This window comes from Tigriopus californicus, chromosome 7 (genome assembly GCF_007210705.1).
Source record: "Tigriopus californicus strain San Diego chromosome 7, Tcal_SD_v2.1, whole genome shotgun sequence".
NCBI lineage: Eukaryota > Metazoa > Arthropoda > Copepoda > Harpacticoida > Harpacticidae > Tigriopus > Tigriopus californicus.
The window spans coordinates 4,004,110-4,018,463 of record NC_081446.1 but is presented as its reverse complement, the minus strand read 5'-3'; the positions used below and the strand labels follow the sequence as shown (position 1 = coordinate 4,018,463).

The following is a 14,354-nucleotide window of genomic DNA, read 5'->3' as shown; positions in this document are numbered from 1 at the left end:
TCCAACAACCCCTTCGATCTCACCGCATGTGGAACAATGATCCGGTGATTATGGAAGAGTAATAGTCCGCTATTGTTGTCCCAAGAGATGTTTTCCCACTGTTTTTAAACAACCTTGGGATTAGTTGAAGGAGTGCAAAACCCATGCCTTTCAACAGAGACGCGTCAGTGAGTAAGGTGGTTGGAGGATTTGGGTCGAAATACGATAGAACTGGCCCATTAGGATCAGTGAGTATTGCCTTCACTTTTTCGAATGCCTCCTGTTGTGGTTGGAGCCACAGGAAGGCTGAGCTTGAATGGGCGTCCCTATTTTGGGAACATTTGAACTAGAGCCCCAAGAGTGGGGCGACTCGAAAATACTGACCCAATGTGTATCAAGGACGTTTCTATTGCACTCGTTCCGACATTCTCGTCCATCACCTGTCTTGAATCCATTCGAGTTGGTTGTTGAGAGTCAAGCTTCTGGACACTTGAGGTCATGCGGACGTTTCCATAGTGACCGATCCTTCCACATTTCCGACATTCGATGTTCCTCCCGGGACAATCTTTCTTTAAATTGTCTGAGGACGGTGCTCCGCATCCAGAGCACTTTCCTCTAAGGTCGTTCCAGTTTCTTGGTGAAAAATGCCTTGCATTTCGGCTCTTCCTATATGAGGACACAGCATTAATTTCCATCGATTGTGATCCTGCCCAGATGGAATTCCCAACTGGGGCTCCCGTTTCTCGCGATTGAGCAATTCGAACCAGAACCTCGTGTGACGGGATTACTTGCCTGAGGAACTCTTCACGTAAATGAGCGTCACTGGTTCCTATCACTAATCTTAGACTGAAGAGAGCTTCTAAGTGAATATTCTCGAGTTTGGCTTCTTGGCCATCAACCTGAAGTCTCAAGTACCAATCACTGAATGATTCCCCGATCCCTTGGTCACAGTAAAAGAACTTAAACCGTCGAGTAAGCATTGGGGTATTGTTAACAATGGGCCGTCGGAGATAGTTCACGCACCCCTCGTCACCGTAGATGGGGGTATCGAGCTCCACTTTCAATGAAAGGCTCTGCTGAAGTTTTAGGTCTAAGCATTGTTTGGATATGGAGAGGCGTTCCATGCAATTAGAAGAGAAAAAAAGGCGTCGTAATTTATGCTCCAAGCTCTGAGCTCCCCTAGGGTAGCCGAAGACAGCATCTTCTCCGGCTTCAATGCAATGTTGATGGTCCTCGGTATCGGGGTCTTGGGGTCACTGGTTGCCCTGTCAACGGCAACGGACGATCTCGCAGTATTTGTAGAGTTTGATATCCTGGTTTTTGTTACGTAGACTTGGACCCATTCCACAAGATCCATTGGAACATCTAGTAAATCCACGTGCTGTACCGTACATCCGCTGGTTTTTGTTACGTAGACTTGGACCCATTCCACAAGATCCATTGGAACATCTAGTAAATCCACGTCTCGTTCGGAAATTTCTTTCTCATACGTCTCCACCAGAACCAAGCTTGCTTGAAATGCATCCGTGGCATCAAGACAACGTTGGCAATGAGTTTCGAGGTCATTTATTACCTCCTCAGAAATGTAGTCTTGATTTGCACTTTCAGGCGTGACTTCAAAAACGCTCTCCCAGAGTCGGACAGCTCTTGTCACACTACTTTTGTAGCCTCTATGGCTTGCACGGGCACGGTCCCCGTTTGGTTATGTTAACCCTGCCGTCTGCGCCATGTTGAGTAGTAATGATTACAGCTTGTGGTGAACTGAAGTCCGATTAGATACTGCTTTATTCAGAGAACGGCCAGGATCGAAGTTATTGAAATTGCGTTCAAGACACGAATCTAATTATGACCGAACAGAAACTGTAAATTCGCCCGATGTTGAAAACTCACTCAATGAAACTCAGATATATTTGAACGGTTTCCTATTAAGAACAAACGATAAAATAAATACATAGAATAATAACAAAGATAAAAAATATGACTCACAAACATATTGGGCCTCAGATCTTCAAATGGCGAATCTGGTTGTGAACCTGAATCACATGAATGACAAGAACAAGCAAACACTTCGCAACCGAAACTCACTTGCTAAAAGAGCATGTCGAGATATTGAGAGGGGCATTATCCAAAATTTCCGATCTTTACAGTAACCTTTGTGCATAAAGGAAACTTGCATGCACTCTTATGTAGTATTAGTAAAGCTTGAAAAAATGACGAGGTTGGTGCAGTCTAAAGGGGAAAAAGTTCCGAACGTGTATTTTGAAAAGATTTCGGTCCGATCATGAGAAATCAATGAAATTCGTAATGGTGTCTAACCTAGATCAAAATCAGACATCATTTTGTCTTAAATCTGGAGCCCATCACACACTACAAGGGAAATCACGTGACACTAATGCTTTGAATTATTGAACATTTCCTTCTCTGACCGGCATCTCACACAATCCTAACCCAGAAACACCACATGAATTTGTCCATTTTTACAGCCCCACTTACTTCAAGTCTAGAGCTTACTTTGTCTTAAAGGCCATAAAACGGAAAAAAAATCATCACCCATCATCCATGAGAGAGTCGATCATACTCAATTCAAAGCCTATGGCATTACTTCAAGTGCAAAATCCACTGCACAATTTAGTTTTAAGTTTGGGTCTGTAAATACAGGCTAGACTGTGAGGCCATGCTTTTTCGTTTCTAGTCGAGTGTTATTGCACACACGCAACCTCTTGATGACACTCCATTTCCTGTCGCTCTTTTTGTTCAAGGCATCTCCCACAATCGATTGGACTCAGCATGGCCGCATCAGGTTTCTTCACCCGCCTTTTATGCAGCCGTATGGCCAATTCCAGTTCTCTACTGGGTAATGAGACCAAACTGATTATCAACCCATGCATATGGTCTTGTGTCATCTGTCATAAGCTTGATTTCTTCCAGTTTCGGCCAATGTGGGAGCTTGGAGCCTGGCCTCGATTCGAAGCCTGAGTGCCGAGGCCGTTCCTCTGCCCAAGGTATGATCAGACCAGGTTGTGATGGACTGCATAGAGGTCACGGGCGGGTTTTCTTTCCTAGGTCTACTTTGAAGTCTCAGCCAATGGCGAGAATTTGGGCCGCATTGTCATGGAATTGCGGTCGGATGTGGTGCCCAAAACGGCCGAGAACTTTCGGTGTCTTTGTACGGGTGAAAAAGGATTCGGCTTTAAGGGGTCATCTTTCCATCGAGTGATTCCTCAATTCATGATCCAGGTACTAGAGATGGCGAGCTTGGGCTTTGATTATATATCCCTAGATGACGGGGATATCGGCTTCTTTCTCAGGGCGGTGACTTTACCAACCACAACGGAACGGGTGGAAAATCAATTTATGGCCGAACTTTCCGAGACGAAAACTTTGAATTGAAGCACACTGGAGCCGGAATTTTGTCCATGGCCAATGCTGGGCCTCATACAAATGGGTAAGAGAAGAAGGAAGGCATGTGAATACCAAGGGGCATAATTGTTTTGTATGTTGGTCCAGTTGATCATCCATCGATCATTGATGAGAGTACTTGTCTCGAGTGTGTAGGCGGAGCCATTCCAATGAAGCATGTTATTTTAGGCCTACTTGGTATGAACTATGGAATGCGATCCCTTTTTGTTCAAAAAAGCATTGCATTCTGCGGATGAGTGAGCCATCCTTTTGGCTTTGGACTCATTCTGCCACAGAGTAAAGCGGCATTGACGTGATCGAACTTGGAAGATAGACGCACTTATTTCTAATTAGAGATTAATCGCATTATTGATAATCTGTTTTCTGAATTCCTCGTCAATATCGGGTATTAAACATGACCCTATGGTATTCAAACGTTTTCATAAACGAATTAATGGTGCGCACACGATCATCAGATTGATTGACGCCAATGTCATTGATTAATTCTCTCGTTGTAAATACCACAATTTTTTTTTTTTTTGCTCAAAAATGAACAATGCTTGTATTTGTGGCTTGAATGGGAAAATAGAGCTCGTGGGTGGTTGTGGAATGGTCAATATCAGGCGGGCTATAAGCTACCAAATATTCTTTCTCCATTGTTCAAATCGATTTCAAACAATGAACGTACATTTTGAGTGGGTGGGTGAGAAATTTTCAGATCCCACACCAACAAAACCATGCGAACAAGAATGTTGCCCACATAATTCCAGAGCGAGGGAAAAGTCCCAGGGGAAAGCTGCTGATGTGTTTTACAATAGTAAGACAATCGTTTCTCTGTAGATCTCAATTTTTCATCTGCACTGCAAAAACCGATTGGCTGGATGGGAAACACACGGTCTTCGGAAAAGTGGTCGAAGGCATGGATGTGGTCCAGAAAGTGGAATCTTTTGGATCCCGATCCGGAAAAACCAGCAAGAAAATCACAGTGGAGAATTGCGGCGAAGTCTAGGAAGGTAACGATCACAGTGAGACGATGAGACGACCATGGAGACGTGAAATCTTGAGTTCAATGTATATCCAGACTATTGTTATTTGCTTCCAGGGTCTGGTGACTAGTTTTTAGATGGAACACCACGCTTGTAATGTTTTTCTTGTATATTTACACATTGTTGGCAATAAACTCGAATATGTCCTACAAATATACGAGGGAATGTTCAGCAGAGCCCCTTAATTCCATTCATGCTTCTCCATCAGCTTCCTGATCTCGATTCATCCAAGAAAAGTTGTTGAGAACGGAAAGGAAATATGATTCCATTCCCTCCATCTATGTTATCATAACTCTTCAACGGATGTCTCATTTCCAGCCTTTGGTCCATGAAACTTCCCTTCTTTCTTCGTCGTTCTCTTTTGCGCTTAAGCCTTAAGGTCGGAATGAGGAGGGAAAGCCAAGGCCATTGAAATACTGAAGCGAAAGGTTTTTTTTTTCGACGACGGCCATTCCCACAATTATGTAATGGCAACCTTCCGGTGACCTTGCGGGTGCCCTCTTCATGCGTAGTCATTGCATTGGCATCGTTCAAAGCCAGTTGACGATTGGAGGGAGGGATTTGTGGCTTGGATAAAAAATCTCCCCAAGATGAATTAACCTTGTGAGTCCTAGGATGACAGTTTTGGCTAGAGCCTTGTTCCCCGGAAAATGGACCCCGCTTTCCTAGACCAGGGAATGTTGACAATCCACAACGAAGTGAAAGGAAACTTCGTCCTCTGGTTGTGCAGAAATAGAAGCCTTGAACATTTTTCATGTTCATGACCCCTCCTGTCCCTCCCATTTGGATGTGAAGGAATTTTTTAAGCCCCCCAGGACACTTTCATTGCGCGGAAACAGATGACTGGGTAAATGAAAGTACACTCCAATATTTTGGCACATCCTCCAAATTTTTGCGTTGTTTTTGACTGCCTTTTTTACATTATCACCCTGCTTACAGACTCCAGACTCATTGGAGAGCTTGGGTGAGAGCATTAAGTTAATTACTTTCGCAGAACCAACATTGCTCGAGGCTCGAGCATTACAGTTAATTGTGAAAGAAAAAAGAAGATACTTTCGACTCACTCACCCATCGTAACCTGGGAAATCTTGGCCGTAAATTTGTCTTCGGATATATTTCACAGTGTCACTCGTCTCTTCTTTCAATTCTGAACGGATTGATGTCTCAGGACGCTTTTACGCAAATAGGTAGAGATTTACATATCTTCACAAAACCTGAACATTCTAACTTCGAAGCAAGCGGCCTTGCATCCCTCGGCCTTTTCCTCATTTCCCGTGACCGCTTATCTGCACCACTCCTGAACCTGCCATAAATAATAATGCTACGCTTCTCTGGGTTTTGTGAACATATATAAATGCGGTAGATGATGTTAAATACACCATCACCACCAAACTCTGTGGACCTGATAGAATTGCTTTTCCAAATTAAGCGCTCGAAATTTTCGATCCAAATACTTGTTCGAAGGGTACGAATAGGCGTATTTTTGACGGAAGCTCATGATTCCTTATACTCCCTCAGTCTGTTCGAGAGTTCCACATGGCACAGCACTCAACTGAAGATGCTCCAAGACTGCGATTGTTCCATTGCGGGTTCGTGGTCCCAAATCGAGATATTGCATTTAAAGATCCTCCAACATGAGATTCGTTTAGTCCTGAAACAGGCGTATTTCCACACCGCGATCGGAAAAAGTGAGCTCTGACTCTGGGAATCCTTGAGGCCAACAAGATCTTATCAACCTGCAGGTCCACTTAGCGCAATTTATAAAGCTTCACGGGCCATATTGAGGTCAATGTGAGCCTTTGTTCATCAGATCTGACCTTGATCTACGAATTTTGCGTTACTACAAAACACCAGACTTGACCATCGAGGCATTGCAGACCGCCAAGGCCTCATTTTCCCACCACATTAACTTACTACTTTCGCCAGTCAAAAGCCCTTTGCATCGTAACTTCGTTAACGAACAGAAAACCACGAAGAAAGGAACAAATCGGCATTTGCGCCTTTGTTTTGAAGCATAACTTCTACACATGAGGAAACATTATCCCGACGGCGAATGGAGGACTTGTTTCTTTTAGCCTTGTGCTTTTTCGTTTTAGACTAAATGTGTATGAAAACAGAAGGGCTCTGTAGTTCAGTGGTTTTGGAGGATGAATCTTAAAACCGACGTCACGGAGAGTGCAGCTAGCTCTCTTATATTACCACACGCTCACCGTCAAGGGGAACATCTATACCCTCGAAAAAGATTTTTCGGAATTGGAACGTTGGCAGGAAATCCACTTGTATTCCTAATACATGTGGCATGCCCTATTTTTCTTTCGTTTATTTCGTCCGTTAATCAAACATATTTTAGTGCAAGCAATTACTTACCACCCACGACACGGTGGTTATATTTTCTGGCTAAGTGTTTGCTCAAATGTCAAGATATCAAGATATGTTTTTCTGTATCAAACAAGCAAAAGGAACAACTTTTGTGAAATACACATGTGTAAAAGTAGCTCAGATAAGTGAGTTAAATCACTTAAAGTACATTAAAATGCATCATTGTCAAAAACGTAGTCAATCAGTATTAAACATACTCTTTGTTATGTATTGACGTAAAATTTCAAAAACTTCTAATTAGCACATGCTTATTATAAGGGTTGCGTTTTAAACCTTAAAACATCGAAAAATGGCCTAGTTATGTTTCCAGTTATTCCCAAGGAATACTATTGTCTTTTTCAATGACACAACAAGACATAGTAATTTTCCATTTTCTTTGAGCTAAAAAAAGCAAAAAATGGCGCTTAAAATTTACAAAACATGTAAAATTGCCTTTCATTTTACTTAAGTGCCAAAAGCTATACTATCCTTCCTATACGTATATAGTATTTGAAAGATACATTTGACAGTTTAATTTTCAAATAAGTAATTTTTACTTACGAGCGATGTATTTATTCAACCTTAATAGAATTTTGTCAAAATTCAAGATTAAGCTTGATTACAGTTGCAACTGACAAGTATGGCATCACAATTGTGAAGTATAGATATTAAGCAAATTTTAAATTATATTGCAAACTATTATTCGGGTTTTTCTACCTGCGTCAGAAAAGTGAAATATTTCCATTTACATTTTAGGCATAGAAAAAGCTTATTATATTTCCTGGCAATTGCTGTAAGATATAACCGGAGCAATTTGTAGTCAAATTTGACGTAAATGCAATCTTTGAAAATAAAATATTTTATCGTTTGCTTCATGGATATGAATAAAATTCTATTTGGAAACGCAACTAAAGTTACTCCCAACATCTATTTATTACGTTTTTAAAAATATTATCTCTTTGTAGGTTTTCAGTGGATTAATATTCTAATCTGAGCTAAAATCCAAGTTGATTTTTTACAAAAGTTTTTCCATTTGTTTCAATAAGAACGAAAATCGTTATTAGAAGTCTTGGCATTTGAAAAAAAAACTTTATCAGTATTGTGGGTAACACCGTGACGACCATCGACTCACCTTCTCCTAATTGGAACATAGCCAGGGGTGGTTTTGCTTCCCAAGAGCCACGAAAGCTTGGCAATATTGGGATCACCAAAGAAACGCTGCATTTCACTCATTGTCACGAAAACACTCAATCAAAAAGGCCTCGAGACACAGGGATTCCCAGTCAATATCGTTAATTATTTATAGTGTCTTATGTCAATGTGGAACGCGGTAATTTCGTTCAAATTTACCAAACCACTCGATTGGTTGGACCGAAACGTAGCTTGACTCATGCACACCTTTCCAAAGTGAAGCGAGGCCACCGAGTGGAGGCTTCTCTTATGGGCTGAAACCTCCGCCTGCATATACGTATACACTCATACGTAGTGCTAGTAGAAGACTAAGTCAGAGAAGCGGCATCTGGTGCGGGTAGGAACAATCGAAGGGTTGCCCCCCGGCAGGTTACTATGAAATTGTCCAGATACAATATGGTCTAAACCCTTGGCTAGTTTCTAGAAAATTCCTATTATGAGCCTTAATGAGGAGTGAAGGAGTTTTTTTTTCAAAACCACTCCGGATTAATTGTGGTTGGAATGGAACCTTGGACTTGAAAACAGAAAAAAGCCCGTTTATGTGGACCTACTAGTACCTAGTTCTTTCAACTCCTTCGCTTGGTTCTCATCATCACTCTCTTAAGTAAGCGTTTTATTGTTAGTGACGGTGAAGCCTGCGTGTACGAGTATGTCTGTCTCAACTGAAGGACCATTAACGAAAAGGCCAGCCAGCCTTCGACCGACAGTGGGATAGCTTTGTCAAATAGGACTAGAGTTAAATAGTCTCTCCCCAAATTGTACGACTACAAGCTGGCAAAACCCTAGAGAAACCCGATAACATCGGACTCGATTTTATTGGGTACAACAAGAGGACCACTTTCGGTAGAAGAGGCTCTAACAATGTTTTCCAGTGACTAACATACCTACTTCAAAGAGAAAATGTCGGGTTTACAAGGGCCCAATCACAAAATGGGAAGATTAAATGGGTCGAATGGTTCGTAGAACGATCCAACTTTTTCCGGCACAACTCCATTTAAAACTTGGAAAGAAGGCTTCCACTCGAAATGGAATTGAAATGCATCATCTCCAGGTTTTTCCGTGCAAGTTTGCATGCTGCAAGCCTGTAGAACTCTTGGTAAATGGTAGACATTCTGGTCGAAATAAGAGGCATTCAAAAAGTTACCACAAATTCGCCTTGCCGTCAATTGAAGCGGCTTTTTTCCTGAACACAAAATGCTCTACTGATTCCTTCTCCCAATAAAATGGAAAACCATAATTTTGATGAATAATTGACCGCGAGTTTATTGGTCCATTGGTTAAGCCTTGTTCTGGTTAAGGGTGATCCATCAAGATGAGAAAACTTGTCCAAATGGACCATATGGAACAACAACAACGGCTCGGGACTGAATCTTTGAAGCACTTGATTCAATTCGGGTTTCAGGAAACGTCCGAATCAATCCCATAAATCTAGAAACTTGGTTCAAGTTAAAACACGCACAGTCACACGCTTGATTCCATGATTTATGTCCTCGCCCAAACGTCCAACTAGACTGGAATCTTCTCCTTACATGTGCTGGTCTTATTGGGTTTTCTCTGCTTCAGGATCGAGTTTCCCTTGGTCCTCTGGATCTTATCCGGAACAAAGTGTGAAGTAACGTGTCAGCTTTATTTGAGCTTCTAAGAGGTCTATAAGTCACCCAGTTCCCTTCTAAAAACCAATCCGGAAGTAGGCCATTTCGATGAGTAATCAGGGCCCATTATGGTGCTCCAGCTAAAAAAAAAGAAATGGTCGGCAAACATTTCGCTTGAAGACCTCGGAAACGCCAACCTCTTGACACCTGTATAGAACAAGTAGGTTTGGAGGGCAAGGGAAGATCCACTCTCATTCTTTTGAGAGCCAAGGACACGGGCCACGCCTCAACATGACAGAGCTTTCTTGGCAACACCAGCTCCAGGTGATGTGAGAGTTAATGAGCATGGAAAACTGTGTGAGTGCGTCTCAGTCAGTTGAGTGATATGCACGCAAAGCACATGATGTTTATGCTTGCCGTTCCACTATTTTTAGCCCACAACTGTGAAAGAGTAAGGCTATAAACGAGTCCTAAAGAGGTGACTAGTCTTACAAGTCTTGTGATTGGTGAAACAAGATTCATGTTTTAACAAAAATGGCTCAAAAGCGAACCTTTTGCATTCAAGGACCGACTCTAGTGGGCTTCGAAATCTGGAGCTCTGGCCCCCTAGCGGCTCAAAAGTACAAAATAGGAGACCATGCTCAGTGCAAAAGCGCCTACTTGAGTACTACTTTCTTTCATTTTCTTCGACTTTCACCCAACTTGTTTAGTCAATCCTTGTTTATTGGTGCATTTTATGCGGATTATTGTAAAACCGTTAATTCTATATTCAAGTCTTCCATTCTTTAGGTTCATTCATGTTGCCTTAACAAGCAATAAAAGGCCCAAAAAGTCCCTCCATGGGAGTTTGCACTTGCCTGAATATGGTCACTCAGGGTAAGGTGACCAGAGAAAACAAGGACACTTGCCTTCTCCATATCTTTTTCACTCTTGCAACATTTATAGGCAACTTCCCTAGAGGCTCTCTAAGAAGGAATTTTAAATGGATCAAAACTTTCGAGAGAAACTCAATTATAATGTCATTAAGAAATGAAATTACTCCTTTGAATGTATGTTTACTTTATTTCATCTCCTAAAACACGCATGAATTCCGCAAGATGTCCTATTACGACAGTCAGTTCTGATAATGAGCCAATATATTAGTGTGATGACAGAACGGCGCCAAAGAATGGCCTTTTTGAGTTTATTTGAATGTCAAGTAGAAGTATAACTTTATAATATGTTCCTAGAATAACGTCGTTTTGAGGGACTGCACCCGCCTCAAATAGCAAATCCGTATTCTCATCCATGTCATTTTTGGTCATTTTAAGCGAAGAAGTTTTTATCGTTATGTAATAAGTTCAAAAAGTCGTGTTTTGATGATTTTGGCAAGTCCATGTCTAATACTATTGTTTTACGATTTTTCCGCTCATGGCCCCCTTTCGTTGCACGAAATATGGTTTACGATCTGCAATTCAGAGGGAGCTCTATGAGTCAGCTTCTACCAAAAACAGGGCTGATTGGGCCATTTCCTCTTAATTGAATTCCAATGCATTTGTGTTGTTTTTGGCTAATTCTATCAACATTTTATGTACTTTTAGTGTCTTGGGTCACATAATGTTCGGAAAAGAAATCTCTTTTATGGCCGTGCACGAGTAGTTTATTTAGCAATCAACCCTACGTCTTCCCGTTTTGTTTGGGCTGTTGACGTTGCAAATAAAGGCCCTTATAAACGCAAGAATATTAAGTTTAGGCCCTGACAGAACTAAAAATGACTGTAAATTATGACTTTATTATAAATTGTATTGTGAATGGCGATTTTTCTCTTAAATTTGAATAAATGTCAAGGATTTGCCCAACAGAGTACAAGTATTTATTGTTTTGTTAGAGGAGAATAATGTTTATGCCCTTTCGTCTGTCAAAGCTACTTATATAAGAGTTTTGAGCATTTATTAGCAAAATAAATCAACATTAGGGTTGATCTAATTTAAGAAATTATACTCACTCTTTTCACTCAATGAAGGCATGAAGCGTTACATTGAAAGGCAGTTTTGGAATGGTAAAGTAACCCCCCTAAAATTACTTCCCAATTTAAGTTTCACAAAAGTTTGTTAAAAGTGACTCATTCAATAGTTGACAGTTGGTAGTAGCGGGCAGCCACGTTGTTACTACATTGCCGTCCTAACTCTGTTTCTTTACATACGTATCTTGGCTAGCTCTTAATCTAACACCCCTGGTCGCTGCCAATATTATGTCTTGGGAATGATCGAGACTTGCCAACCAATAACTACGTAGCTCCTCAAGAACCTTGACTTTTTTGCTTTGTTTTTGGAAATGAGGCAATACGAATACAGATAAAGCGCGTTTACGGGCTGATTTTCTTTCGGTGGACTAGAGCTATCAAACACTTGACCAAGCCTTCTAACCTTAAAAAATCCTTCTTTTGTACAAAATTCATCGTAGATAGAGGGTGGGAATACCTTTGAGAAGAAGGTAGGAGGGGAGGAGGAATTCTAGCCGCCAATTGGACGTACGATCTAAAAGACGAGTTGGACTCATGACGTCCAGAGGAGGGGTTGGGTCCACCAACTTTGGGTAGGAAGTGGGTGGGCAAGGGGAGGGGAACAAGGGGAGGAAAAGAGGGAAGGAGAGAAGAAAGGGATTGGATAAGCCTGGTGAGAGAGTTAATGAAGTTGAGACTACTACTGCCTCTTCCTTCTCGTTCCTCGGAGATGGGCCTTTGTGCACCTATGAGTGATCCTCACTGTAAAGGAGTACCTAGCTAATTAGCCATTTTGGAAGTAGAAGTGAAAAAATAAAAAGGATTTACAACACAAAGTGCCATCTTGAAAGCTTAATATCCCTTTCTGTTCCTAAGTTCATGTAAAGTTTTTATCTATAAGGCTTTTGAAGTGAACGCGTTCATGAGCAACTGACGTTATTCCATGGAGCAATATCAAAGACAACATGCCCAGCCAAACCGCACTGTGCATGCACTGAATTTTGACATTTATTCAATTTCACATGCTTGTCTAAGCACATAGCATTGTGGTATTGAGCCAATGTGAAATTGTGTTCACCAATTAACACCAAATATGTTCACTTTGTTTGGTTTTATTGCACAACTCACTCAAAATCATTCGATTATTCTGCCATTTAGGCAAGCGCCGCTACCACCAAGCAAACTTGCCTGCCAATGCCAGTGATGCAAGATTGGCGTTTCGAACTGGTTTTAACGAAGCTGACCTTTCCCATAGATAACTTCATACATAGATCGATCAAAGGCGCTGCGATCGCTTGTTTTCGTCTCAGCTGTTGCTGGTGGACAAAATGTTTCATTCGTTGTCAAGCTACTTATGACAACTATGGTACAAATTTGCATCGTTGATAGCACGTCCAAATTCAGGGTAGAAACTACTGATGGGGACCAAACAAAAAATCACCCGAGGTTGCAAGTAGGGCTACCAATTTACAATTTCAATGGCATACGGCATTACTAGCGGAAGATCGAAAACCCGTTAGTTAATCACCAAAGTGACCCTGATTTTTCTCCTACCAAACCAGGGTCACCTTTTCGGCCAAGCGTAATATTCTACGATACGTTAGAAAAGGCCCGTGACTTTCCCTGGCGATCCTGATTTTGGAAATTTGTTTGATCCCATCACTAGTAGAAACCCCTAATTCGACTCAATAGCTGCTATTTTTGTGGCTTATCCGCTTCACTGCTTATCTACGTAACCCCTTCCAAGAACCAATTAAATTCTGCGTCGACCGAAATTCTCAACTCAGATTGGTTGAGGCATAAAGCAAAGCGGTCAAGGGGATAAGCCACGAAAATATCTGCTCTTGTCAAGCACGCTTCATAAAACGGGTTTGAGTAAGTTGTCCGACCACATTTTTAAGAACGAAATTTTGAAGGGGTTAAGATGGGGCTCAAGTTAAAGTTTTCATCCATGTGGTGGAAACACTTAACTGAAAGGCAAGGAACAAGCCTGGGTTGAGGCTGACCTCCAGAGGTGTCGGAATTACCTTGTTTACGTATAGGCGCAATCATGTCGCCCACATTCAAGCACATTGTTGGGAGATTGAAACGAAATTCCAAATGCCTCATCATTGCGTTGCAATTTCGGATACATTTTGTTACACTTTCGACATCCACAGAGTACGTGGTTTGCTCCACTAATGTCCGAATCTTTTTTGACATGTTACGTGTATTATGCCCCAAAAAGCATGTTTATATCATTCTATTGCTCTTTCTTCCTGTAAATTTGTAAGATTCGAAAGAAATCAAGTTTAAAGAGGAATAACAAACGTTTCATGAGAATAATTCAACTTTCCGGAAGCGAGATTTCACGAAATATCTTTGCCCCCTTTTCCACCAGCGTCAGCTGACCTGAAAAATGCTCATGCGGTACATCTCCTGTTGAGCTTAAGCATTCTAGTTATGGTTTTTCTATGACTTTTCCTCATACCATGTGAAAGAAGGGTCAGCTTCTCAAAAACATGTTTGAAGCTCCAAACTTGCATCGCTGACATTGGTACCAGCAAAAAAAGGAACCTGCCAGAGCTTGCCTCAACGTCCCCATTGAAAATTCAATGGGCGGATGGTGCGAGTTGACTGTGATGTTTGTCTAGTTTTCCCTCCACAAAATGCCCAAAATCAGGGTGCCGAACCATATTTTTCCTTGAATTTCCTTCACTTGACATGCCCTATTCAAACTGAATATTCAAAAATGACTTTCCCAATAAGAAACTGCTATGTTGTGCTGATTGAGTCTTTCATCATTGGAATTAGCAAGGCATTGGATAA

The 14,354-nt window shown here is 41.4% G+C and overlaps 2 protein-coding genes across 3 annotated transcripts in view; one reads left to right on the top strand and one right to left on the bottom strand.

Annotated features, from left to right (window-relative positions):
• Positions 1-8,195, bottom strand: part of LOC131884394 (cyclin-dependent kinase-like 4) — a 26,310-nt gene extending 18,115 nt beyond the window's left edge. The window contains exon 1 of the mRNA XM_059232164.1: positions 7,915-8,195. Coding sequence (XP_059088147.1) covers positions 7,915-8,015 — 101 coding nt within the window. The 5' untranslated portion in view covers positions 8,016-8,195. The remainder of the gene's footprint in view (positions 1-7,914) is intronic.
• Positions 2,674-4,577, top strand: LOC131884396 (peptidyl-prolyl cis-trans isomerase-like). 2 transcript variants are annotated; one of them, XM_059232168.1, is made up of 6 exons: positions 2,674-2,833; positions 2,908-2,981; positions 3,043-3,216; positions 3,288-3,424; positions 4,219-4,391; positions 4,481-4,577. In XM_059232168.1, the coding sequence occupies exons 1-5, from the start codon at positions 2,767-2,769 to the stop codon at positions 4,385-4,387; spliced, it is 621 nt and encodes a 206-aa protein (XP_059088151.1). In that variant the 5' UTR covers positions 2,674-2,766; the 3' UTR covers positions 4,388-4,391; positions 4,481-4,577. The 2 variants fall into 2 exon arrangements, with proteins under 2 accessions (XP_059088151.1, XP_059088153.1); XM_059232170.1 differs by having other exon boundaries at positions 4,460-4,577.
• Positions 8,196-14,354: the final 6,159 nt, after the last annotated feature.